The 23,938-nt window shown below is 67.9% G+C and overlaps 3 protein-coding genes across 5 annotated transcripts; 2 read left to right on the plus strand and 1 right to left on the minus strand.

The window, feature by feature from the left end:
• The first annotated feature begins 2,707 nt into the window (after positions 1–2,707).
• On the plus strand, positions 2,708–8,160 carry ISYNA1 (inositol-3-phosphate synthase 1). 2 transcript variants are annotated; one of them, XM_063403450.1, is made up of 11 exons: positions 2,711–2,981; positions 3,922–4,046; positions 4,126–4,287; positions 4,927–5,056; positions 5,128–5,321; positions 5,399–5,548; positions 5,622–5,837; positions 5,920–6,084; positions 6,164–6,277; positions 6,373–6,590; positions 7,480–7,717. In XM_063403450.1, the coding sequence occupies exons 2-11, from the start codon at positions 3,933–3,935 to the stop codon at positions 7,685–7,687; spliced, it is 1,671 nt and encodes a 556-aa protein (XP_063259520.1). In that variant the 5' UTR covers positions 2,711–2,981; positions 3,922–3,932; the 3' UTR covers positions 7,688–7,717. The 2 variants fall into 2 exon arrangements, with proteins under 2 accessions (XP_063259519.1, XP_063259520.1); XM_063403449.1 differs by having other exon boundaries at positions 2,708–2,981; positions 5,920–6,277; positions 7,480–8,160.
• A 1,569-nt stretch (positions 8,161–9,729) lies between these two features.
• On the minus strand, positions 9,730–19,865 carry SSBP4 (single stranded DNA binding protein 4). The gene is made up of 17 exons (XM_063403523.1): positions 19,707–19,865; positions 18,102–18,174; positions 17,934–17,995; positions 17,101–17,185; positions 14,701–14,790; positions 14,261–14,320; positions 14,101–14,170; positions 13,927–13,997; positions 12,818–12,885; positions 12,677–12,722; positions 12,555–12,590; positions 12,405–12,459; positions 11,869–11,939; positions 11,686–11,764; positions 11,162–11,190; positions 10,282–10,383; positions 9,730–9,921 (listed from the first exon to the last, which is right to left on the minus strand). The coding sequence occupies exons 1-17, from the start codon at positions 19,760–19,762 to the stop codon at positions 9,892–9,894; spliced, it is 1,083 nt and encodes a 360-aa protein (XP_063259593.1). The 5' UTR covers positions 19,763–19,865; the 3' UTR covers positions 9,730–9,891.
• A 589-nt stretch (positions 19,866–20,454) lies between these two features.
• On the plus strand, positions 20,455–23,419 carry LOC134553624 (leucine-rich repeat-containing protein 25-like). 2 transcript variants are annotated; one of them, XM_063403538.1, is made up of 3 exons: positions 20,455–20,858; positions 21,464–22,328; positions 22,658–23,419. In XM_063403538.1, the coding sequence occupies exons 2-3, from the start codon at positions 21,487–21,489 to the stop codon at positions 22,776–22,778; spliced, it is 963 nt and encodes a 320-aa protein (XP_063259608.1). In that variant the 5' UTR covers positions 20,455–20,858; positions 21,464–21,486; the 3' UTR covers positions 22,779–23,419. The 2 variants fall into 2 exon arrangements, with proteins under 2 accessions (XP_063259608.1, XP_063259607.1); XM_063403537.1 differs by having other exon boundaries at positions 20,460–21,281.
• Positions 23,420–23,938: the final 519 nt, after the last annotated feature.

The raw sequence follows: 23,938 nt of genomic DNA on the forward strand, positions 1-23,938 counted from the left end.
TGAGCCAAGCCCTGCACCCCCGGCCGCCTTCAGCCTCTGCGAGCTTCCCCCGGGGCGCTGAGCGGAGCCAGGGCCGGCTCCTGCCCCGCGGGGCCGCTCGCACGGGAAGGGTCCCCGTCCCCTCCCGGCTTTCCTGGGGAATTCCTCCCAACCGCTGGCAGCTCCGGCGCTGCCCGGGGTCACGCATTGAGCTCATTAACTCGGAGCTGCCCCAGTGGAAATTTACTGGCTGCGTTCGCCGTGCCAGAGCCGGCCCGGCTCCCGCCGCCGCCTCCTTATCGGCCCCGCCGCACCGGGAGCATCCCCGCGTCCTCCGGGACGGCAGCACCGAGCGGGCTGCGGGCTCCGGAGGAGCCCCGCGCTCCGATAATTCACTGATAACTCAGGTCACGCTCGGGAAAAGTCACTTTGCACCACTTCTTGCACAAACTGCCCCTAATTTGGGGTCAGGCAGGCGTGGGAAGGCCCCGGGCAGGTTTTTAGGGATGCTGGAAACACGGTGGCATCACTGTGGGTTTTTTCCCCTGTGGGTATTTTTCCCCCATGGGTTTTTTCCCCTGTGGATTTTTCCCCCGTGGGTTTTTTTTTCCCCTGGGCACCTTTCTCTGCTCGTGGCTCGTTTACAGGAGGAAGCTCATTAGAATAATTTGTCCTCGCCACGGTCGGATGGCGCTGGTCCCTCTCCCAAAGCAGCTGCTGCACCTCCAGCGCCGGGCACGACCCCCAAAATCTCCCCCAGCCCCCTCCCGTGCGGGCGTGGGTCCGACCCTGGGCCCGCAGCGCCCGCACGGCGATGGCACAGGGAGAGGGAGGAGGATGAGGAGCTGCCAGCAGGGATAATGAAGGGCCAGGGCCTGGGATTGTGTTACACCAGGGGAAAAAACCCAACTGCGGAGGAAGGAAAACGTGGCAAGGCTGCCGCAAGGCACAAATCCGGGGCTGGCGGGGTCCGCCCCGACCGGTTGGGGTGGGGGGAACAGAGGCAGGACCCCCGAGCCGAGCCCATCCCAGCCCTCGCAGCATCTCCCTGAACCTGCCCGGAGCGAAACGCCGCGGAGCCCCCGGGGGGGCGGCGTGCCCTGGATCCCCATCCCGGGCCGGGAGCGGGGGGTCTGAGAGAAGCGGGGGGTCTGAGGGAAGCGGGGGGTGGGCACCATTGCTGGGGGAGCGGGCCCGGTCGCTATGGCTGCACTGCGGCTCCGCTGGACCCCCGCCAGCCCCCGGCAGCTGGGGAGCGAAGGCGCTGGGCGGCCGGCCCGGGCTCCCGGCCCATGGACGCGTTGGGCGAGCGGGAACAAGGGAGCCCCGCTCATGCGGTGCCGAGCGTGGGAGGAGTGGGAAGGGAGTGGGGGAAGGAACAATGGTGGGAGTTATGGGAGGGGGGCGAAAAAAAAAAAAAAAAAAAAAAGTAAGAAAATAAGAAAAAAAAAAAAAAAGAGGAAAGCAGTGGAAAAATACCAGTTCTGGGCCCCTGGCAGCGCTGCCCGGACCCTCCCCGCCCCAGGATTATTGTACAAAGAAATGTTATTTTTGTTTCAATAATTTGCTGAGGCACTGGCATTCCAGCGCGGGGCTCGTTTTGTCCTCCAGCCCGGCACCAAGGGATCATTGTTCCTCCATGGCCAAGGGGCCGGACGCGGCCCCCCGGCACCGCCGTGCCCTCCACCGCCGCCTCTCCCCGCGGCCGCCCGGCCGCAGGTGCCCTCCGGGCTCGGTCCCGGTGGGTCCCGTCCCGCTGCGTGCCGGAGGGTGGGTGGCGATGGCAGCGAGCCCCGAGGAGCGGGGTGGGTGGCGGAGGAGGGCAGAGCTGTCCTCGCCGTGTCTGCGGGGAGCGAGGGTGGGGAGGGGGCCGGGGCGTTGCTCCGGCTCCGGGGGCCCCTTTGAAGCGGGGCGGGCCATTGAAAGGCAGCGGGACCCCGGGGGCCGCCAGCGGGGGGGGCGGCCACGACCCCTTTCTCTGCGCCGGCCCCGGGCGCTCCCCGGGCTCACACGGGGGGTGCGGCCTCACACGGGGCCCGGTGCCCCCCGGCAGAGCCCGCGGGGACTCGGGGTGGGCGCTGGGGGCGGAGGTGGCACCGTGGCGGGGTGTCCCCCCGGGGCTCCAGCCCGCCGTGACTTTTGGGGTGCCCACGCCGGGGGTTGTAGGGTGCCCATGCCAGGGGCTGTGCGGTGCCACCACCTTCGGGGTGTCCATGCCGGTGCCGTGACTTTTGGGGTGCCCACCCTAGGGGCAGCAGCAGGGTAACGGGGGCAGTGGGGTGCCCTTGCCGGGGGCAGCGCGGTGCCGGTGCCGGTGCCCGGTGTCGGTGCTGGCAGCCCCGTGGGAGCGGCGCCGTGGGAAGGCGCCCGCGGGTCCCGGGCGCAGGAAGCCGCCGGCCCGGGGCTGTCAATGGCCGGAAGGCGGCGGCGGGACCCCCGGTCCCGGCCCGGGACCGGCCCCGGCGACACTTCCCCTTCCCGGGTCAGCGGCCGCTTCCCCCTCCCGCCCGTCCCCTCCCGCCGCCCCCCCGGTACCAGCGGCCGGCGTGGCCCGGGGAGCCCCGCACGTGCCCCGGGACCGGGGGTCGGGGTCCGGGGGGGTCCAGGGGGGTCCGGGGGGGTCCGGGGGCTCCGGGGCTGCCGGTGCCGGTGGGCACGTGCGGGGGGGCGGGGCCGGGCGGGGGCGGGGCCGGGGCGGGGCCGCGGAGCCGATTAAGCGGCGGGAGCCGGGGCGGCCGCAGCGCGATCGCATCGTCCCCGCGGGGCAGCACCGGACACCGGGCAGGAACACCGGGCACCGGCACCGGGTACCGACACCGGGCATCGAACACCGGGCATTGAACACCGGACACCGGCTGTTGGGCACAGAACACCGGGCACAGGATACCGTCACCGGACAACGGGCACAGGGCACAACCACAGGCACCGGGCACCGGGCACCGGCACCGATACAGGCACAGACACCGGCTCCGGCTCCTGCGCGCCCGGCGCGGCCCGGCCCGGTGAGTGCCCGCGGCGGGGCGGCACCGAGCCCCGGAGAGGTTCGGGTTTGCGGATCCGTGTCCCCCCGTGCCCTCGGCGGGGTCAGCTCTCGTCCCGGTGTCCCCCGCCACCCCGGGGTGCTGGGACAGCCGCTGTCCCCGAATCCCCTTTCCCCTGGAGAGGGACAGTCCTTGTTCCTACGTCCCCTGTGCCACCCCGGGGTGCCGGGACAGCCGCTGTCCCCGTGTCCCCTCTGCCACCCCTGCGAGCTGGACAGTCTTGGTCGCGATGTCCCCCGGGACAGCTCTGGGAGTGGGAACAGCCCTGGTCTCCATGTCCCCTGCCCCATCTGTCACCCCAGGGTGTAGGGACCGCCCCTGTCACCAAATTCTCTGCATGCCTGGGAGCTGGGACAGCCTCTGTCCCCATGTCCCCTGCACGCTCTGACACCCTCAGGAGCAGGGACACCCCTGGTCCCCGTGTGGCCTCTGCGCCACCCCAGGGTGCACGGTTGTCCCCACGTCACCTGGGAACGACCTCTGTCCCCCCCAGGGATCGAGGGAAGGCACAGTCCCCCCGTCCCCTGCACCCCCCGGCGTGCAGGGACACCCCACGTCCCCTGGGAGCATCCCGAGTCCCCCACGCCTTCCTGTGCCACCCCGGGGAGGGGACACCAGGGACTGCCCCTCCTGCCCTGAGCAGGACGGGGACCTTGCACCCCTGGGCTCTCTGGGCCCTCTGTGGGGTCCTGGGGTGAGGCTGTCCCCCCCCTGAAGCCCCCCCTCTCCCGCGGCACGGGCGGGCAGCGGCCGCAGTGACCGTCCCAGCGCCACCAGCACTGGCAGGGCGGGGAGCCAAGGTCCCCACGGGCGGCACAGCCACGTCCCAGCAGGGCGGAGGGCCCGGGGGGGGCCGGGGGGGCGGCCCGGCGGCGCTGACACCCATTTCCTCCTCGGGCAGCTCCAGGAACAATGGCAGAGCCATTCCTCGTGGAGAGCCCCAACGTCACCTACAGCAAGGACTTCATCGAGGCCAAGTACACCTACAGCACCGTGCACGTCTGCAAGGAGAACGGCGTCACCAAGGTGGGCGAGGGCTCCGGGGGGCTGGGGGGGGCTCTGCTCGTCCCCGCTGTCCCCAGCTGTCGCCTCTCTCTGTCCCCAGGTGCGGCCGTGCTCCACCCGCTTCACTTTCCGCACCGGCCGGCAGGTGCCGCGCCTGGGGGTGATGCTGGTGGGCTGGGGGGGCAACAACGGCACCACGGTGACGGCGGCCGTGCTGGCCAACAAGCTGGGGCTGTCCTGGATGACCAAGACGGGGCGCAAGGTGGGTGTCCCCGGCGAGGTGGGTGTCCCCGGAGTGACCTGAGGGAGGGGGGTGTCCCCAGTGTCACCCTTGCAAGGTGGGTGTTGTCCCCAGTGTGAGCCCTGCAGGAGAGACCCCAGCGAGGTGGGTGTCCCCAGTGTGACCTCGGTGAGAGGGGTGGCCCCAGTGTCACTGCAGCAGGGTGGGTGTCCCCAGAGACGCCCCAGCAAGGGGAATGTCCCTGGGGTGTCCCCAGAGTGACCTCAGTGGCGTGGGTGTCCTCAATGTGACCCCAGCCAGGTGGGTGTCCTCAGAGTGACCCCTGCAAGGGCCGTGTCCCTGGGGTGTCCCCAGGAGGACCCCAGGGGGTCCCAGCAGGGTGAGTGTCCCCAGAAACACCCCAGGGGGGTCCCAGCAGGTTGAGTGTCCCCACGATCACCCCAGGGGGTCCCAGCAGGGTGAGTGTCCCCAGAAACACCCCAGGGGGTCCTGGGGTCACCCCACAGGGATGGGGACACCAAGCTCAGCTGCACCCGTGTCCTACACCCCAATCTCCTCCCTGCCCCTGCGGAGGGGCTCTGCAGCCCCAGCCCCGACTTTGGGGGTGCTGGGCCCCCTCCTGGCCCTGCCGGCGCCTCATCCTCGCCCGTCCCACCGCAGACAGCCAACTACTACGGCTCCCTGCTGCAAGCCTCCACCGTGTGCCTGGGCACCGGCCCCTCCGGTGATGTCTACGTGCCCTTCCGGGACCTGCTGCCCATGGTGCACCCCAACGACATCGTCTTCGACGGTAGGCGGCACTCGGGGCGGGGGGGACCCCACGGGGCACCCCGAGCTCTGGGCTCACCCCACATCCCCCAGGCTGGGACATCTCCTCGCTGAACCTGGCGGAGGCCATGAGGAGGGCGGAGGTGCTGGAGTGGCCGCTGCAGGAGCAGCTCTGGCCGCACATGGAGAAGATGAAGCCCCGGCCGTCCATCTACATCCCCGAATTCATCGCCGCCAACCAGGAGGAGCGGGCGGACAACGTCCTGCGAGGCTCCATGGCCGAGCAGGTCCTGGCGGGGCCGGGCAGGGGAGGGAACACGGGGGCGGTGCCACCGAGCTGACGCGGCCCCGTCCCCACCCCCAGGTGGAGCAGATCCGCAGGGACATCCGAGACTTCAAGGAGAGCAGCGGGGTGGACAAAGTCATCGTCCTGTGGACGGCCAACACCGAGAGGTTCTGCGACATCGTGCCGGGGCTCAACGACACCGCCGACAACCTGCTGAGGGCCATCGAGGTCAGGGGGGCGGGCGAGGGCAGCGGGAGGAGGTGGCACCGCGGTGGCGCTGAGCTGTCCCCTGTCCCCGCAGAGAGGCCTGGAGGTGTCCCCGTCCACGCTCTTCGCCGTGGCCAGCATCCTGGAGGGCTGCGCCTACATCAATGGCTCCCCCCAGAACACCTTCGTGCCGGGGGCCGTGGAATTGGCCGCCCAGCGCCGCGTCTTCATCGGCGGCGACGACTTCAAGTCGGGCCAGACCAAGCTCAAGTCGGTGCTGGTGGATTTCCTGGTGGGCGCCGGGCTCAAGGTGAGTGGGGGCTCAAAGCGGGGGTGTCCCCACCTGCAGGGGACAGCGGGAGGGGGTGACCTGCCCGTGCCCCCTTGGCCAGACCAAGTCCATCGTGAGCTACAACCACCTGGGGAACAATGACGGGAAGAACCTGTCGGCGCCGCAGCAGTTCCGCTCCAAGGAGATCTCCAAGAGCAACGTGGTGGACGACACGGTGCAGGCCAACCCCGTCCTCTACGGCCCCCAGGACAAGCCTGACCACTGCGTGAGTTGGGGGGGGGCCCGGGAGGGGTCACACACACACAGAGGTGACATCGGGGGTGACGGGGACGTGGCTTTGGCAGGTGGTGATCAAGTACGTGCCCTACGTTGGGGACAGCAAGCGGGCACTGGACGAGTACACGTCCGAGATCATGATGGGTGGCACCAACACCATCGTCATCCACAACACCTGCGAGGTGCGTGTGGGACGTGTCCCCGAGGTGTCCCTGGGGTGTCCCCGGGGTGTCCCCTCAGTGCCAGGGGTGCCTCCTGACCCCCTGGCCGCCCGCAGGACTCGCTGCTGGCCAGCCCCATCATCCTGGACCTGGCCATCCTGACGGAGCTGTGCCAGCGCATCACCTTCTGCACCGAGGCCGACCCCGAGTTCCAGGGCTTCCACAGCGTCCTGTCCATCCTGGCCTTCCTCTGCAAGGCCCCGCTGGTGCCCGAGGGCACCCCCGTGGTCAACGCGCTCTTCCGCCAGCGCAGCTGCATCGAGAACATCCTGAGGTACCCGGGCACCCCCGCCCTCCTGGCCACCGAGTGCCACTACCCCTCATGGCCATCGAGTGCCACCACCCCTCCTGGACACCACAGTGCCACCCAAAGGCTTGCAGGGGGTCCCACTGTGGGTGCCAGGGGGTCCCACCGTCCATACCCAGGGGGTCCTGGAGCCCGAGGCCTGGGGTGCCCAGTGCTGGTGGGTGGGTCCCAGTGTCACCAGTGGGTCCCAGTAGGTGCTGGTCCCCTGGAGATGCCCAGGACCGAGGTCCCAGCATGGGTGGGTCCCCATTTCCCAGTCAGGGGGTGCCCAAGGGGAGCAGGGTCCCAAAGCCTGGGGTGTCCCAACGCACAGACCCTGGTACCCAGTGCCCAGTGGTTCCCAGTACCTGATGCCTGAGGGGGTGCCCAAAACTAATGGACCCCAGTGCCCAGCACCAGTGGCTCCCAGTAACCAAAGCTCAGGGTTCCTAGTGCCAGTGGGTCCCAAATCTCAGGGTTCCCAGTACCGGGGTTCCCAGTACCAGTAGGTTCCAAATCTTGGGGTTCCCAGTGCCAGTAGGTCCCAAATCTCAGGGTTCCCAGTGCCAGTGGGTCCGAAAACTTGGGGTTCCCAGTGCCGGGGTTCCCAGTGCCAGTGGGTCCCAAATCTCAGGGTTCCCAGTGGGTCCCAAATCTCAGGGTTCCCAGTGCCGGGGCTGCCCAGCTCCAGTGGGTCCCAGTGCCCAAAGCTCACAGTTCTGAGCACTGGTGGGTCCAAAGCCCCCAGTGCCCGGGGTGCCCCATCCCAGCTGCTCCCAGTGCCCCACACCTGGGGGTGCCACACTCTCCGTGTCCCCCACCCCGTGCCCCCTCCCCAGCCCCGGGGGTGCCCCCCTGACCCCCCGTGTGCCCGCAGGGCCTGCCTGGGGCTGCCCCCCCAGAACCACATGCTGCTGGAGCACAAGATGCAGCGGCCGGCGCCCAGCCCCAAGCGCGCCTGTCCCGGGGGCGCCGCCTGCCCCCTGCTCCCCAAGAAGAGCCCGGCGGCGCCCGCCCAGCTCAACGGGCACCCCTGCGCCCCCCGGCCGGCCCGAGCCCCCCTGCACATCGACGGCGCCGACTGAACCCCCCCCGGCAGCTTTTTAGGGGGGTGGGGGGCGGTGGGGGAGGGGAGGGATGGGTTTTGGGGGGTCTGTCCCCCCCACCCCAGTTACCGACGGCGACTCCAGACTGTGAAGCTTCGTAGCCACCAATAAACCCGGAGCACAGCGCGAGCCCCCCGCCCGCTCCCCCTGGTTTTTTGGGGTCTCTTCACTCGGGTTTTGAGGTCCCTCGCTTGGTTCTTGGGGTCTTCTATGGTCTTTGGGGTCCCCCAGGGGGTTCCTGGGAGCCTCGCCTGGTTTTGGGGTCCCCTCACTTGGTTCTGTGAGTTTTCACCCAGTTTTGGGGTCCCTTCACTTGGTTCTAGGGGTCCCCCTCACCTCGTTCCTCTTCATGTGGTTTTTGGGGGTCCCCTCACCTGGTTTTGGGGTCTCCCCACTACCCCCAGCGAGACTCAAATATCGCCGCCTTCTGAAAAAAAATCAAATTACATTTATTGATGCGGGGGGGTGTTGGGGGGGTCGTGGAGTGTTGTGGTTTTTTTGTCATTTTAGGGGCTTTTTTTTTTCCTTTTTTTGCTCTTTTCATATTTTTTCTTTTTTTTTCCTTTTTGTTCTTTTTTTTTTGGGGGGGGGGGTAATTTCCCCCATTTTGTTTTGATAAGCAATGGGGGCGGATTTAGAGGCTTAGAAATGAGGGGGGGTCCATACACAGAATGACTACGCCTATGGGGGGGTCACCCCTATGGGGGTCAGGGGTGCCCCCCATTTTTGGGGGGGGACACGAGGGGGCCCCCCCGGTGTGGGGCTGTACAGGGGAGGGGGGCTCTGGGTGTGCGGCGGCATTTTTGGGGGTGGGGGCTTTTGAGGGGGGGGTAAGGAGGGGCTTTGAGGTCCTTTCTGTTATAAAAGAGGAAAAAATCGGCCAAAAAAAAAAAAAACAAACCTAAAAAAACCCACCAAAAAAAAAAAAAAAAGACCAAAAAAATCAAAACCACACTAAAAAACAACAAAAAAAATTCCTTCATATTAAAGTGGTCCCTGGGGGGGTCGGGGGGGCCCCGGTCTGGCGCTCGGGGGGGGCCGGGGGTCACAGTGCTGGCTGAGCACACAGACGGGGCTGGGGGGCCGGGGGGACCCGGGGGGGCTCCCCTGCACTGGGACCTGCCCTGAACAGCACTGGGGGGGCGGGGGGTGCCCCATGGGGGGGTCACGGCTTGGAACCCCCCCCCCTACTCCTTCCCTGTCCCCCAGCACAGCCTGGATTTTGGGGGGGGGTTTGCACCCACACTGGGGGGGCTGTGCTGGTTCTGCCCCCCCCCCCAACCACCAGGAGTTAGGGTGTGGTTGGAGGGGGGGTACTGGGAGAACTGGGAGGGGGTCGCACCCTCCCAGCCTGGGGGTGCTCAGTGAAGCCCCCCCAGACCCCTGAAATTGGGGGGGAGGGGATGGGATCAGCACCGCCTGCCACGGAGGGGAGGGGGGGGCGCAACGCCAGGAGACCCCCCCAAAATCCTCGCCAGGCAAAACAGCCCCAAAAACGCCCCCTGAGCCCCCCCTGCACCGACCCCCGCCTGGGGAGGGGGGGCTGCGCTGGGGAATGGGGGGGGGGGGGGTCCCCAGTGCTGGGGGAGGGGGCGACAAACGGGGGTCCCAGTACAGAGGGGGGGCTCCCAGTGCTGGGGGGGGGGGCAATAAAAGGGGTCCCAGATTTTGGGGGGGGGCAAACCCAGTGCTGGGAACATTCCCAGTTTGGAGGGGTGGGAAGGACTGGAAAAGGAGGCTCCCAGTGCTGGAAAATGAGGGGGGGTCCCAGTGCTGGGGGGTTTATCCCAGTCCTGGGGGGGATGGGGGGGACACCTCGCCCCAGGGGGGGTTTGGGGGGGGCAGCAAATAAGTCACGTGACTTATTTCTAATCATCATTATTATTTCTTCTTTTTTTTCTTTGTTTTTTTTTGTTTTTTTTCCTCCCGCGCTTTCTCTGCTCTTTTTTTTTTTTAGTGTTCGTTTGGGGGGGAAAATAAAAATAAAAATAAAAAAGGGGCGGGGGGGGAAGGCTCGGGTGAGACAGGGCGGGGGGTGGGGGGCGCTGGGATGGGTGTGACCGGGTGGCGGGTGCTGATCATTAAAATTAATGAAATTTCGTTTTGTGTTTTTTTTTGTTTTTTTGTGTTTTTTTCGGTGGTTGGGTGAGGGCGTCTGGCTGTCGGCGGCCTCGGCGCGGGGCTCACACGCTCATTGTCATGCTGGGCGAGTACTACGGGAGAGAGCGGAGACACCACAGCGTTAGCGGGGTTTTTTTTTTTTGGGGGGGGCGCGGGGGGCACGGAGGGGGGGGCGCGCACATCGCTGCCCCCTCCCCTCCTCACGCCTCGCGGCCGCTCGGCCAAGGCGACCCCCCCGCTGTCGCCGCTGTCGCCGCCGCTGTCGCCGCTGTCGCCGCCGCCGCCGCCGCCGCCGGGGGTGGTGGTGATGGTGACACAATTTCGGGGGGTCGCCACTGGGATTTGCTCGCTGACCCCCCCCGTCCCCGGCCGCCGCCGCGACCCCCCCGGGCCCCCCGCCCGCGCCGCCTGCCCCCCCGGGGGTCCGCGGGGGTCCCCGCCGGGTCCCTTACGCTGTCGCTTTGGAAGGGGTTTAGGAAATTGCTGCTCAGCTCGGCGTCGTCCCGAGGGGTCCCGGGGGGGTTGCTCAGGGCCCCCAAATTACTGGGGGAGCTCTGGAGGAAGAGTGGGGGGCAGAGTTAGTGCGGGGGGTGGGGTATTGGGGGGCTCTGGTGGGTAATAAATGGGGTGCTGGGAAATTGGGGGTGTCAGTGCATTGGGGTGTGGGGGGGTCCCAGTGCGTGGGGGGGGATTAATGGGGTCCCGATAAATGGGGTGGTCCCAGCGCATGGGGGGACCCCAATAAATGGGATCCTAATAAATGGGGTGGTCCCAGAATATGGGGGAGCTCAAATAAATGGGGTCCCAGTACACAGTGGGGGGCAATAAATGGGATCCTAATAAATGGGGGAGCCCAAATAAATGGGACCCTAATAAATGGGGTGGTCCCAGCACATGAGGAAACTTCAGTAAATGGGGTCCCAGTAAATGGGGTGGTCCCAGAATATGGGGGATCTTAAATAAATGGGGTCCCAGTACATGGTGGGGGGCATTAAATGGGGGTCCCAGTAAATGGGGTGGTCCCAGCACATGGAGGAGCCCAAATAAACGAGGTACCAGTACACGGTGGGGGGCAATAAATGGGGGTCCCAGTAAAAGGGGTGGTCCCAGTACGTGGGGGAACCCCAATAAACGGGGTCCCAGTACATGTGGGGGGCTGTCAGCGCATGGGGGGCTCCCCAGTAAATGGGGGTCCCAGAACATGGGAGGGGTCCAGTGCATGGGGGGGTCCCAATACATTGAAGAGCCCCAATAAATGCAGGTCCCAGGATATGGGGGTACTCCAATAAAAGGGGTCCCAGCACCAGGGGGGTCCCAGGGCCCCCAGCTCACCTTTGGCAGCCCATCCATGTCCCCAGAGCCTGCCAGGGTGACAGCGGGACATTAGTGACCCCACCAATCCAGGTGTCCCCCCAAGATCTGTGTGTCCCCAATCCACGTGTGTCCCCCAAACTGCGTCCTCCCAATCCGTGTGTGTCTTTCCGTAGGATTATTTGTGTCCCCAAATCCCTCTGTGTGTGTCCCCAAATCCCTCTGTGTGTCCCCAAATCCCTGTACCTGTCCCCAAATCCCTGTGTGTCCCCAAATCCCTCTGTGTGTGTCCCCAAATCCCTGTACCTGTCTCCAAATCCCTCTGTGTGTGTCCCCAAATCCCTCTGTGGGTGTCCCCAGATCCCTCTGTGTGTCCCCAAACTCTTACATGTCCCCTCAATCCATCCCCCCTCCCACCCATGTGCCCCTCCCGCTGCACGAGGCCATCCAACTGCAGATGGAGCTCACACCCCACAGGATTTGGGATTTTGGGGGTGCTGGGGGTGGCCCAAGGCCCCCTCCTGTCCCCAGGGGGTGTCACCCACCTAAGGATCCGTTCATGTGGTGCGGCTCCATCGCGCTCATCCCGCCCATGGGCCCCTCGGGGCCGGGCCCCATCGGGAACTGCAGGGGAAACAGGGGGTGAGGAAGGTTGGGAGGACACCCCTGTCCCCTGTCCCTGTCCCCAACCCCTGTCCCTGTCCCCTGTCCCCAGTCCCGTCGCTCACGCTGGGCCGGTTCCCCGCGGGTCCGATGGGGTTCATCATGGTGTACATGTTCTCACTGGAGTTGGTGGAGTCTGGGGGGGACACCGGGGGTGGAGGGGTGAGTGTGGCCCCCCCAAATCCCACTCACATACCCCCAAATCCCCCTCATACCCCCCAAATCACACTCACACTGAGATCCCACTCACATCCCCCCAAATTCCCTTCATACCCCCCCAAATCCCACTCACACCCTCCAGATCCCACTCACACAAATCCCCCAAATCCCATTCACACTGTGAGATCCCACTCACACCCCCCCAATCCCACTCACACAACCCCAAATCCCCCTCATACCCCCCAAATCCCATTCGCACCCCTCCAAATCTCACTCACACTGTGAGATCCCACGCACATCCCCCCAAATCCCACTCATACTCCCCAAAATCCCACTCACACCCCCCCAAATCCCACTCATACCCCCCAAAATCCCACTCATACCCCCCAAAATCCCACTCATACGCCCCAAAATCCCACTCACCCCCCATCCCCTCGCTCACCTCCGGGGCTGGGCAGGATGGGGGTGCCGGGGGGGCCACCACCCCCAGGAGGGCCCTGGAAAGGGAAAAGGAAAAATGAGGGGAGTGGGTTGGGGGGGTCACAGGGTCACTGCAGCCCCCCCGCCCCCAACAGTGCACCCCAATACTCACCACGTAATTCCCAGGGGATGAGGAGGAGTAGGCGATCTGGGGGGGACAAAGGGGGGGTCAGCATGGGGGGAACACAGGGGCAGCACCCCCAGAGGACCCCCCACCCCAATCCCAAAACTTACGGAGTTGGCGTTGGGGTTGGGCCAGGGCCCGCGGCCACCAGGACCCCTGGAAAGGCAACGGGGACAGTGAGGGGGGGTCCTGCCGGTCCCGAGGCTCCCCCGGTCTTGGGGGCGGTCCTGAGGGGGGCACGGGGGTCTTACATGTTCATGGTGGGCATTCCAGGGCCGGCCAGCGAGCTGGGGGGGGGGCGCATCCCGCTGCCGTAGCTCTGCCGGGAGAGGGGGGCTCAGCGGGGCTGGGAGACCCCCGGCACTGTCCCCACCCTACAACCCTGTCCCCACCCTACAACCCTGTCCCCACCCCATAACCCTGTCCCCACCCCTGCTGCGACTCCCATCCCTGTCCCCAAAAGCCGTCCCCACCCTGATATCCCCACTGCCAGTCCCCAACCCTCTGTCCCCATCCCCACCTGGATCTCCTTGCTCCCAGCCCCATCCCTCTATCCCTGTCCCCATCCCTGTCCTCACCCACATCCTTGTTCTTGTTTCTCTGCCCCCATCCCTGAATTCCCTTTCCCATCCCTTTATCCCTGTACCCCATCCCTCAATTCCCCTTCCCATCCCCTTATCCCTGTTCCCACTTCTACTCCTGTATCCCTGTCTCTGCCCCATTCCAATATCCCAGTATCCCAGTACCTCACTATCCCATTATCCCAGTAATCCCAGCATCCCAGTATCCCATTATCCCAGTACCCGATTATCCCAATACCATTGTACCCTAGTATCCCATTATCCCAGTATTCCAGTACCCAAATATTCCATTTTCCCAGTACCCCATTATCCCAGTAATCCCAGTATCCCATTACCCCAATATCTCCTCACCCCATTATTCCAGTATCCAAAACTCCCATTATCCCAGTATTCCCAGTATCCAGTACCCCACTATCCCAGTACCCAAATATCCCATTATCCCAGTATTCCCAGTATCCAGTACCCCACTATCCCAGTACCCAAATATCCCATTATCCCAGTATTCCCAGTAACTCATTATCCCAGTATTCCAGTACCCAAATATCCCATTATCCCAGTATTCCCAGTAACTCATTATCCCAGTATTCCAGTACCCAAATATTCCATTTTCCCAGTACCCCATTATCCCAGTATTCCCAGTATCCCATTACCCCATTATCCCAGTACCCCTGTATCCCATTATCCCAGTAATCCCATTATCCTAGTACCCCATTATCCCAGTACCCAAATATCCCATTATCCCAGTATTCCCAGTACCCCATTACCCCATTATCCCGTACCTGTGGCCCCATCCCGGCCATGCCTCGGGGGGGGTTCATGCGCTGCATCGGGCCCCCCATGCCAGGATGCCCTGCACAAACCGGGGGAGGGGATGTGAGACCCCCCAGAGCCCCCCCAAACCCCCCCCGGGCCCTGGGGAGGGCGGGGGGAGCGGGGCAGGACCCCCGACTCACCCTGTGGGCGCACGGTCGGGTCCATGGCGTTGGGCAGCAGCGGCTGCGAGCCGGGGACACCCACGGGGGGCTGCAGGGGGGACACAGCAGGTCAGGGTGCTGGGGGGGGGCTGCACCCCGTTTTTATTGGGGAGGGGGCTCCCGGCAGCGACCGCCTCACCTGGTTGGGCATCCGGAGCGGGGGCCGGGGGCCGCCGGGGTAGCGGGGGGACATGAAAGGCTGTAAGAGAGGAGGGTCAGGGGGTCAGCAGGGGCTGGGGGGGGTCGGTGGCACCCTGGGGGGGGCCGGTGTCACCCTGGGGGGGGTCGGTGTCACCCTGGGGGGCTGTGCCAGCCTTACCTGGCTGTGCGGGGGCACCCCGGGGGTGAGGGGCGGAGGGGGGGTCAGCCTTGGAGAGAAACGTAATAAATGATGGGTGGGGGGGGTTTTGGGGGGCTGTGACCCCTGGGAGGGGTTGGGACATCAGGGGGAGTCGGGGGCACTGGTGGGGGCTTGGGGGGAGGCTGTGCCACGGTGGGGGTGTAACCCAGCCCCCCCAAAAACACGCTAAGGACACCCCAACAGGGGGCTCAGGTGTGGGGGCACACGGGGGTCGGTACCTGGAAGAAGGCGGGGGGCACGGGACCCCCGGACATGCCATCCCCGGGGGGCAGGCTCCCCATCACCGGGCTGGGCGCTGCCGCCGCGCTCTGCGGGGAGAGACGGCTCAGAGCGGGGCTGGGGGGTCCCCTCTGTGTCCCCATTGTCCCCCCTCGCCCAGCTCGCCCCACATCCCCCTCGCAGCCCCGCCGGGGGGACCCCCGGGGCCGGGGGGGCGCGGGCAGGGGGCCCCGGCCCCGCTCGCCGCCCGGGCCCGTCCGGGGGGAGCTGTTAAGGGAAGGAATGCGCCGCTTTTCCGGCTCGGCCCCTGCGCCGCAAATGGTTTCAATTTGGAGGCGAGAGGGAGAAGGGGGGGACCCCGCGCTGCCCCCTCCGGCTGGGGGGCCCTGAGCCCCCCAAAGCCCGCCAGCCCCGCGGGGATGGGGGTCCCGCTGCGCCCGGAGGGGCGGCACCCACGGGAGGGGGACGGGAGGGCGCTGCTGCCTTGGGGACAGGGATGGGGACACCCCGTGGGGCACAGGGGTCACGCCCGGGACACGGGTGACACGCGGGGCCGGTGGCAGTGGGACAGCCAGGCGGGGTCTGTGCCCCATGGGGGTCCTGGGGGGATGCCAGGGCTGTGCCCAGGCCGTGTCCCCTCTCGGGGACGCCCCACACACAGCGACAGCGACAGGCCGTGGGGGTGACGGTGCTGCCCCCTCAAAGCTGGGACCAAACGGGGACCCCCCCGTGCCCCCCACACTCGGCGATGCCAGGCGGAGTCGCCATGGCAACAGGTTGGGGACCCGCGGCTCCTCCTGAGGCTCAAGGTCAGGAGGGACAGAATTGGGGAGGGGGACACACGGGGGGGGCAGGCTGGGGGCTGCTCCCCCCGAGGGGGGACCCCAGACCCCGCTGTGGGGCAGCTCTGCCAATACCCCCCCCCCCAATTGCTGTGCACAGGCTGGACCCCCCCATTTTTGGGGGTCACCAGGATGGGGGGTCCTGATGTGCCTGGGTGGGGGGGCTGGTGGAGCAGCACCCGCGGGAACGTGAGGGGCGCCAGCTCCGTGCTGGGACCCCCCAGCTCAGCCCAGTTGGGCACTGGGAGGGGGCCACGGCTGCGTGGGGCGCCCCGGCGGGCACGGGGGGGCCGTGGGGCTCCCCCCCCCAGCGCTCCCCAGCTCTGCCAGGCAGCAGTGCCATGGCAACGTGGCCTGACCCGCGCCATGTCCCCGGCGTCACCGTCACCGCACCGGCAGCCTCATTAATTCCAGCATGGAAATCAGCTCTGCGCAGCGCCGGGGGCCGGGGGCGGCAGGGGGGGGGTCCTGCTGCAGCCCCCGCGGCGCCGGCGCGGCCCCACGGGACCCCAAGGGGGTGAGGGGGGTCCTGGGGGGCAGCGTGAGCCCTGCAGGGTCCTGACTGCACCGATTGTCCCGCACCCCCTGGCACACCAGGGTGTCCCCCCACGCTGTGTCACCGTGGGTCCCACAGCGCCCTGCACCCCACGGTGGCACCCCACAGGTCACAGCAGCCCACATCCTGTGGGACTGTGGGACCCTGCATCACCCCAAAGGCTCCTGCATCACCCCAAAGATTCCTGCATCACCCCAAAGGTTCCTGCATCACCCCACAGCCTCCCACATCCCGTGGCATCCTGTATCCCACAGCACTGTGGACCCCACAGGATCCTGCACCCTCTGTGGGGCTGAGGGCCCTGCACCCTCCTGCATCCCACAGCATCCCACAGCATCCCACGGCATCCTGTGGGGCCTGGATCCTGCACCATCCTGCATCCCGTGGGCTCTGGACCCTGCAGCATCCCAGGGACCACTCCCCATCCCAGGGACCACTCCCCATCCCAGGGCACGGCGCCCCCACAGCCCCTCCGGCCCCAGCCCTCCCCTGTGCCTGCAGTGCTGGCAGGAGCAGGCCCAGAACACCGGGAACACCGGGAACACCGGGAACACCGGGAACACCGGGGGCTGTTGACTCCGTGCCAACGATTTAACCGCCAGAGCTGGCGCTGGGAAGGAGCAGAGCTGTTCTTTGGGGGTCCCCTCAATGTGGGGGGGTCCCACTGAGCCCCAGTCCCGCAGTGACCCCCAGGACATGGGGTGGGGAGGAGGGGACACCCCCCAGAGCCTGGTCCTGCACCCACGATGTGGGACAGGGGGAAACGGTGGGGGGGGGGTCCCTGTCCCCTGCGGGGGCGGGGGGTGGGTGACAGTGGGGGATGGGCACGCCAGGGCCCGCCGGGGTCCCCGGGGAGGGGGCACTGAGCCAGGCCCCCAGGGATTAACCCCCCCTCGCCACCGCCCCGTGAAATAGGTCACCCACAGATCCGGGGCTGGCAGCGCGGGGACCCCGCCGGGGGGGGGCGGCGGGTGAGGACCCCCCCGTCCCCAGGCACTCACGTAGTCATGGAAGGCTTTGGCCTCGCTGGAATGCTCGCAGGTCTCCCGGCGGTCCGGGGCGGCACAGTACAGATCCCAGAAGACGCTGGGAAAACCGGGGAGGGGGCGGCCAGTGAGGACCCCCCCCCCAATTTGCACCTCCCAGCGAGCCCCTGAGCGCGGCCATGGGGCGGGGGGCTGCGGCCGTGTCCCCCCCTCGGCGGGGGCCTCCCGGCCCCGCCGCTGCCGCCTGTTTTCCCTGGAAACGGTCGCTACGGCCGGAGCCCAAATTCCTGGGACTTTACATCAGGCTGCAGCATCCCGGGACGGGATGGGGGGGGGGGGTCCCCTGCCCGCGCCCCCCACCCCGGCACAGGGGCCCCGTCAGTCTCTGAGTGCCCCCCCGGGTTTTTGGGGTGCTGGCCGGGTGCCAGTTGAACCCCCCCTTCACTGTGTCCCCCCCAAATCACCAACTGATCACTCGATGTCCCCCCCCGAGCCCCCCCAAGTGATGCCCACCCGCGGGGTGCCCCCCACATCCCCATCCCCCCCCTCGGGGGGCTCTGCTGGGCCCCCCCCGGTGCGGGGGGCTGGGAGCCCCCCCAGCTCCACGCTCGGTGCCAAATTGGATCCATCTGGAGGAGCCGGGCGGGGGGGCCGGGATGGGAGGGGAGAGGGGGGGCCCCCCAAATCGCTGATGGGAAAAGCAGAGGGACAGGTTTATGGGGTACGAGGTGACGTGCTGGAAGAACGGGGAGGGGGGGCAGCTCCCAGACCCCCTCCCAGCCCCTCTGCCGTGGGAATGGGGGGGGGGGGGCGTCCCCCTTTTCCAAGCCCCCCAGACCCCAACTCACCACCACCAGGAGTGCAGGAAGCCGGGGGGCTCCCCCAGCGTGATGTTCTTCTCCCATCGGATCTGTGGAGAGGAGAGGGGGTCAGCAGCCCCCCCACCAGGGCTGGGGCTCCAGGACCCCCCGAGGGTGGGATGGGGGTCTGGGGGGGCTGCCCTCTCCCCCCCTTACCTCCGACAAGAAGGTCTGGGCGGATTTCTGGGCCCCCACGTGCAGCAGGTACTCGTAGACGTAGAGCGCCAGCCTGGGGGGACAGGGTGGGGACAGGGACAGTGTCAGGGACCCGCCACCCCCGCGGTGACACCCCCACCCCACGGACCCCCAGGGACACGAGGAACGGTCAGGACGGAGCCCCCCACTCAATTAACGAAGGAGGTTCGATGTCACCTCCCTGCGAGGGACCCCTCCGGTCCCTCCGGTGACACTGAGTGACTCCCACGGTGACACCGCACGCCCTCCACGGAAAGCGGCTCCCACGGCCGGGGTGGCTCCGGGACAGGCGACACATCCCTCACAGGATGTGGCCCGGGGGCAAATGCCACCACGGCTGTCCCTCCCCTGGCAGGCGACACCCACGGAGCGCCCCCGGTGCTCCATCCCCTCCCGGGAGCAGGAACGGAACCTGCGGGGTCTGGGTGCAGCCCCCCGGCCCCAGCAGCTGCCCCGGGGACCGCAGTGGCCTCGGGCGCGGGGACACAGCACGACAGGGACAGCTGGGAACGGGGTTGTCACGTCCTGGCGGACCGGGGGTGGCAGCGGCCGGGGAGCATCAGCAGCCCCGGTGCCATCCCGGTCCCCGCTGCCCCAGGGGATGGCCCTGCCCGGGAGGGCTCCCGGTGCCTTCAGGGATGCTGCAAACCGGGCACATCCCGGCTCCCGGTAGCCCCGGGGCAATCGCGGGTCACGGTGCCCCGGGGGATGGCAGAGACCGGGGGGCACAGCCCGGTTCAGGCAGTCCCGGTGCGCTCGCGGTTCCCGGTACCCCGGCGGACGGCACGGACCGGGGGGATCATCCCCGGTCCCGGTGCCCCGGGGGATGGCACGGTCGGGGAAGGGGCACCCCGGCTGCCGGTGCCCCCGGGGATCCTGCAGACCGGGGGGATCATCCCGGGTCCCGGTGCTCCCGCAGCTCCCAGTGCCCCAAGATGCGGCAATACCCGGGGGGCACATCCCGGCTCCCGTTAGCCCCGGCGTGATCGCGGCTCCCGGTGCCCGGGGGGAAGCCACGGACCCCGGCACATCGCAGCTCCCGGTGCCTCGGGGGATGTCACGGACCGAGGGGGATCATGCCGGGTCCCGGTGCCTCGGGAAGTCACGGACCGGGGGGATCATCCCGGTTCCCGGTACCCCGGGGAATGGCACAGATCGGGAGGAATCATCGGGCTCCCGATGCCCCCGCAGCTCCCGGTGCCCCGGGGGATAACACGGACCAGGGGGATCATCCCGACACTCGGCGCCCCGGGAGATGCCACGGATCGGGGGGCTCATCCCGACTCCCGGTGCCCCGGGGGATGCCGCAGAGCGGGGGGCTCATCCCGGCTCCCGGTGCCCGGCTGACCCCGCCAGCTCCCGGTGCCCCGCGGCTGCCGGTGCTCCCCGGCGGGGCGGGGCCGGGGGGTCCGCCCGCCCCCCGATCTCCCCCCGCTTTTCCCGATCTCCCCCCCCCCTCCGCCCCGCTCCTTCCTTCCCGCTCCGTCTCCGCTCCCCCGACGCCCGCCCCGGCAAAAACTTCCGCGCCCCGGCCGTTCCCCCGCCGCCGCCCGGCGCCGCACTCACTTCTCGCGGGCCTGGCCGTCCGAGGGCACGCCGGAGCCCTTGCCCTTGGCGTACATGGCGCGGCGGCGGCTGTCAGCGGCCCCGGGCCCGGCCCCGCGCGGCCCCCGCCGCCCCCGCCGCCCCCGCCGCCATCCCGGCCCGGCCCGGCCCGGCCCCGCCGGCTGCGGCCGCGCGCCCGAGGGGGAGCTTGAAACCGCCGCGCCCCCCCCGCGCGGCTGTTCCGGCAGCGCCGCCACCACCCCCCCCGCGCCGCGCGCCGCGCTTAAAGGGGCGATGGCGGCGGGGTGGGGGGGAGAGGTGGGGACCGCGCTGAGGAGGGAGGGAGAAAGAGGGGAGGGGGACACGGGGGACGCGGAGGGGACAGGGGGGACACGGAGCGGGGGAGTGGGCACGGACACGGGGGTGGGCACGGAGGGGCGAGGACACGAGGGGGGTGGGCATCCAGGGACGGGGACACACCGGGGATCATAGGCACGAGGGGTGGGTTAAAGGGACAGGGACACGAGGGGACACGGCCACGGTGGTCCCGGAGGGACACGAGGGGGGGTCACGGACACGGGGGGTGCGGGGGGTGGGCGTGTGGCGGGGTGGACACGGACGCGAGGGAGTGGACACGGGCACGAAAGGGTGGACACGGACACGAAGGGGTGGACATGGGGACGGGGGGGGCACAGGGGGACACAGAGGGACACGGATGTGACAGGGTGGACGCGGACGCGATGGGGTGGACTTAAAGGGGCAGCAGCACGAGGGGATGGGGACAGGATGGTCCTGGAGGGACGCGGGTTTGAGAGGGTGGGCACGGAGGGGCGCAAGGGGGTGACCACAGAGGGGCACAGAGGGACACGGGTGTGACTCGGACACCACGGGGTGGCCACATGCAGGGGGTTGGGCATAGAAGGACACGGACGCGAGGGGGACACACGGACAGGAAGGCGAGCGGGTAGTCACGAAGGGACTCGGACACCAGGGGGCGGACACGGACACGGTGTGACACGGGGGGACACGGAGGGACACGGGGGGACACAGGGGACGCAGAGGACACAGGGGGTGGACGTAGAGGGACATGGACACCAGAGGGGCTTGGACATGGGGAGTGGACACGAACTTGGTGCTCTCGGGGCACGCGGGACCCTGAGCTGCGGACACGAGGTGGGGACACCGGGATGGGGACACCTATGGGGACACCGGCATGGGGACATCCACCCTGCCAGGGGACACAGACACAGAGTCACCCGGCCCCGGGGTCCCCTCGCACTCGAGGGGTGTCCCTGTGCTGGCGGGGGGTGAGGGTGGGTGGGTCTGTGAGCACACGCGTGTGGCTGTCCCTGTGTGCCCACACGTGTGTCCCCACCCCTCGGGTCACCGGGGTCACCGGGACACTCAGCCAGTGCCGAGGGGATGCTCAGCACCCCGAGAAACGACCGGGGGGTCTGGCAGGGCTCAGGGGGTGCTGATCTGGGGGTGCTGCCCCCCTGCCCCCCCCGGGCCGGCTACGCCCTGACAGGGTGACACGGGGCAGCCGGACCCGCCTGTTCCTCTTCCCCACACCAGGCAGCAGCGGCCGGAGCGCAGGCGAGTCGGGCTGCCGTGGTCGGGAGGGGGAAGGGGGGCAGGAAATGCCCTGCTGGGACCCCCAGGAGCTGCTCAGCCCTGGGACAGCGGGAGTGGGGTGGGGACGAGGCTGGGCTGCACTGGTTTGCACTGGGAGGGGGATGCGGTGGGAATGGGGGGTCCTGATTCCTGCTTCCCACCAGGCTCCCGGTGCGGTGGAGGCACCATGGGGCTCCCCGCTGCCCCGCTCGTGCTGCTGCTGCTGCTGTGCCCCGCCGCCCCCGTGACCCCCGCGACCCCCGCGACCACCGTGTCCCCCTGCCCGGCCTTGCTGCCGGCCAGTCCCAAGGAGGTGGACCTGAGCAACAGGAGCCGCAGATGTGCCGAGCTGGACTGGGGCCCGTTCCAGCAGCACCGGCAGCTGGTGCTGCGGCACAACGGCATCGAGGCCCTGAGCCCCTGGGCCCGCCTGGGGTCCGGCACGGAGGAGCTGGACCTGGCCGAGAACCGGCTGCGGGAGCTGCCCCGTGGGTTCTTCACCAACGCCACGGCCCTGCGGACCCTGCACCTGGAGGGGAACCCCCTCCCCGCCGTGCCCGCCGCCGCCTTCGCGCCCGCGCTCAGCTCGCTGTCCGTGTCCTGCCGCTGCGACGTGCTGGGCACCGTCCTGGCCCCCTGCGCCCGCCCGGGGCTCCGCTGCCAGTGCTTCACCTCCGGCGGGCATCCCTTCAACGTCACCGAGTTCCACAGCCGGGAGTGCGGGCGCGGCGCGGGGCTGGCGGCCGGGCTGGCCGGGGCGGCCGCGGCGCTGGCCGTGCTGGCGGCGCTGGGCGCTGCCGCCGTCCGGTACCGGCGGAGGAGAGCGGGGGCCGCGGTGGGAGAAGAGGGCAGGGGGAAGCAGGACCCCGCTGGAAACCTGCGGCAGCCCCGCTACGTCAGCCGGGACGCCGGGAGCGGCACCGCCGATGTCGCCGATGCCCCCGACTACGAGAACGTCTTCGTGAGCCCTGGCACGGCCCCGGCTGCCGCGCAGGGATGGGCACCGGGGTGGCAGGAGCAGCGCTACAGGTGAGGCTGTGGCACAGGGAATGGACATTCGGGAATGTTCCATCTCCTCCCTGCTGGGCTGTGCCCTGATGTGTTGTCCTGCCCCATCCCGCCTCGCCCCATTCCATCCTGTGCTGAGCCTGCCATCCCATCCCCATCCCATCCCCATCCCATCCCCATCCCATCCCCATCCCATCCCCATCCCATCCCCATCCCATCCCATCCCATCCCATCCCATCCCATCCCATCCCATCCCATCCCATCCCATCCCATCCCATCCCATCCCATCCCATCCCATCCCATCCCATCCCATCCCCTCCTCCTCTGAGGCCCCCTTGTGTCCCCCCCAGCCCTCAGGTCCCCCTGGATGAGGATTATTTCCTGGAGAGCACCGCGGACCCTGGGGACCAGCCCATCTACGCCAACACTCTGGGCCTCACAGAGGACCTCTACATCATTCCTGACCAGTGAGGGGCTGGGGGACACTGGGAGGGCTGGGGGGACACTCTTTGCCCCCCACCACTGCCCTTTCCCTGGCCGTCCCCCAGCCCCGAGGGGACAGGGACATTCCCCCCGTGCGGGGCCGCGCGTGGTTCCCACACGCACATCCTGTGGGAACCCCTCTCGCAGGGGGATTTTTTTTTTAACAGCCCCAGTCCCTTCCTTCGCCCCAGTTCTCACGCTGAGGTGAGGGCTGAGCTGACGTTTCCTCCCGGGGCCGAGGCCAGCGGCCGTGGGGACGCCCCGCGCCGCATCCGCCGGCACCGGGGCTGCGGGGCCGGGACACGCTCGGGGTCCCTGGGGCCACGGGAGGAGCCCGGGCTGGGGCTGACCACGGCCTCGGCTTCCTCTTCCTCTTTTGGGGCCGGTGGAGAGCCGGGTGTGTGCTGGCCCGGGGGCGTGCTGGCGGTTGGGGACATCCGGTGCCACCTGCGCCCTCTTTTCCTGCTAAATCCGCCGCTTTGGGGAACAAAGCTTCTTTTTTTTAATCCTCCTGGTGACACCCTGAGCTGTTGGGTGCTGTGGGCACGTAGGGACCCCATGGCTTGTGTGGGTGTCCCCCCAGCCCCTGGGTGGCTTCACTGTGCCCCATTAAATTTAATTATCTCTAATTACGTGCATAGGTTGTAGTTTGTGGGGAGCCCTGGGCAGGACTTGGGGTTTTCCCTGGGGATAGTCCCTGGAGCTCCCAGTGTCCCCAAAATGGGGGGTCCCAAGGGACCAGGTCCCCCAAGGATATGTCCCCAAAACAGGGGGTCCTAAGGGACCAGGACCCTCAGGGACAGGTCCCCAGAGCTCGTGTCCCCAAAGTGGGGGTCCCAAGGGACCAAGAGCCAGGTCCCTCAGGTCCCTGTCCCCAGAGAGGCCACCTCCACAGCTGCCATCCCTCAGTCCCCTGTCCCCAACACCCCCACCCCAGAGCAGAGATCCCATATCCCACCTCCCCCAAGCCCAGGTCCCCCCCAGGAGCTGCTGAGGGCCCAGGACACCCCCAGATCGCACTGGCAGAGGGGACAGAAAGGAGCTGTGACCAGCAGAGCCACCCCGTGGGGAGCCCCTTGGGGACACGGGGTGTGTCACCCACCTCTGAGGGGGTTCCCCCCATCCCTTTGGTGCCCATGGGGTCCCAG

Source organism: Prinia subflava, chromosome 8 (assembly GCF_021018805.1).
Source record: "Prinia subflava isolate CZ2003 ecotype Zambia chromosome 8, Cam_Psub_1.2, whole genome shotgun sequence".
In the NCBI taxonomy this organism is placed as follows: Eukaryota; Metazoa; Chordata; class Aves; order Passeriformes; family Cisticolidae; genus Prinia; species Prinia subflava.

Bases quoted from the DNA above. Each gene is read 5' to 3' on its own strand.
- ISYNA1 (XM_063403449.1), top strand. From the start codon at position 3,933: ATGGCAGAGCCATTCCTCGTGGAGAGCCCCAACGTCACCTACAGCAAG. The intron at 4,288-4,926 runs GTGGGTGTCCCC...GTCCCACCGCAG, and splicing joins TGACCAAGACGGGGCGCAAG to ACAGCCAACTACTACGGCTC. The intron at 5,322-5,398 runs GTCCTGGCGGGG...CCCCACCCCCAG, and splicing joins GAGGCTCCATGGCCGAGCAG to GTGGAGCAGATCCGCAGGGA.
- SSBP4 (XM_063403523.1), bottom strand. From the start codon at position 19,762: ATGTACGCCAAGGGCAAGGGCTCCGGCGTGCCCTCGGACGGCCAGGCC. The intron at 14,791-17,100 runs GTGAGTGCCTGG...CTCTCCCCGCAG, and splicing joins CCAAAGCCTTCCATGACTAC to AGCGCGGCGGCAGCGCCCAG. The intron at 14,171-14,260 runs GTGAGGCGGTCG...TCCCCCCTGCAG, and splicing joins CGCTCCGGATGCCCAACCAG to CCCCCCGTGGGTGTCCCCGG.
- LOC134553624 (XM_063403538.1), top strand. From the start codon at position 21,487: ATGGGGCTCCCCGCTGCCCCGCTCGTGCTGCTGCTGCTGCTGTGCCCC. The intron at 22,329-22,657 runs GTGAGGCTGTGG...TGTCCCCCCCAG, and splicing joins TGGCAGGAGCAGCGCTACAG to CCCTCAGGTCCCCCTGGATG.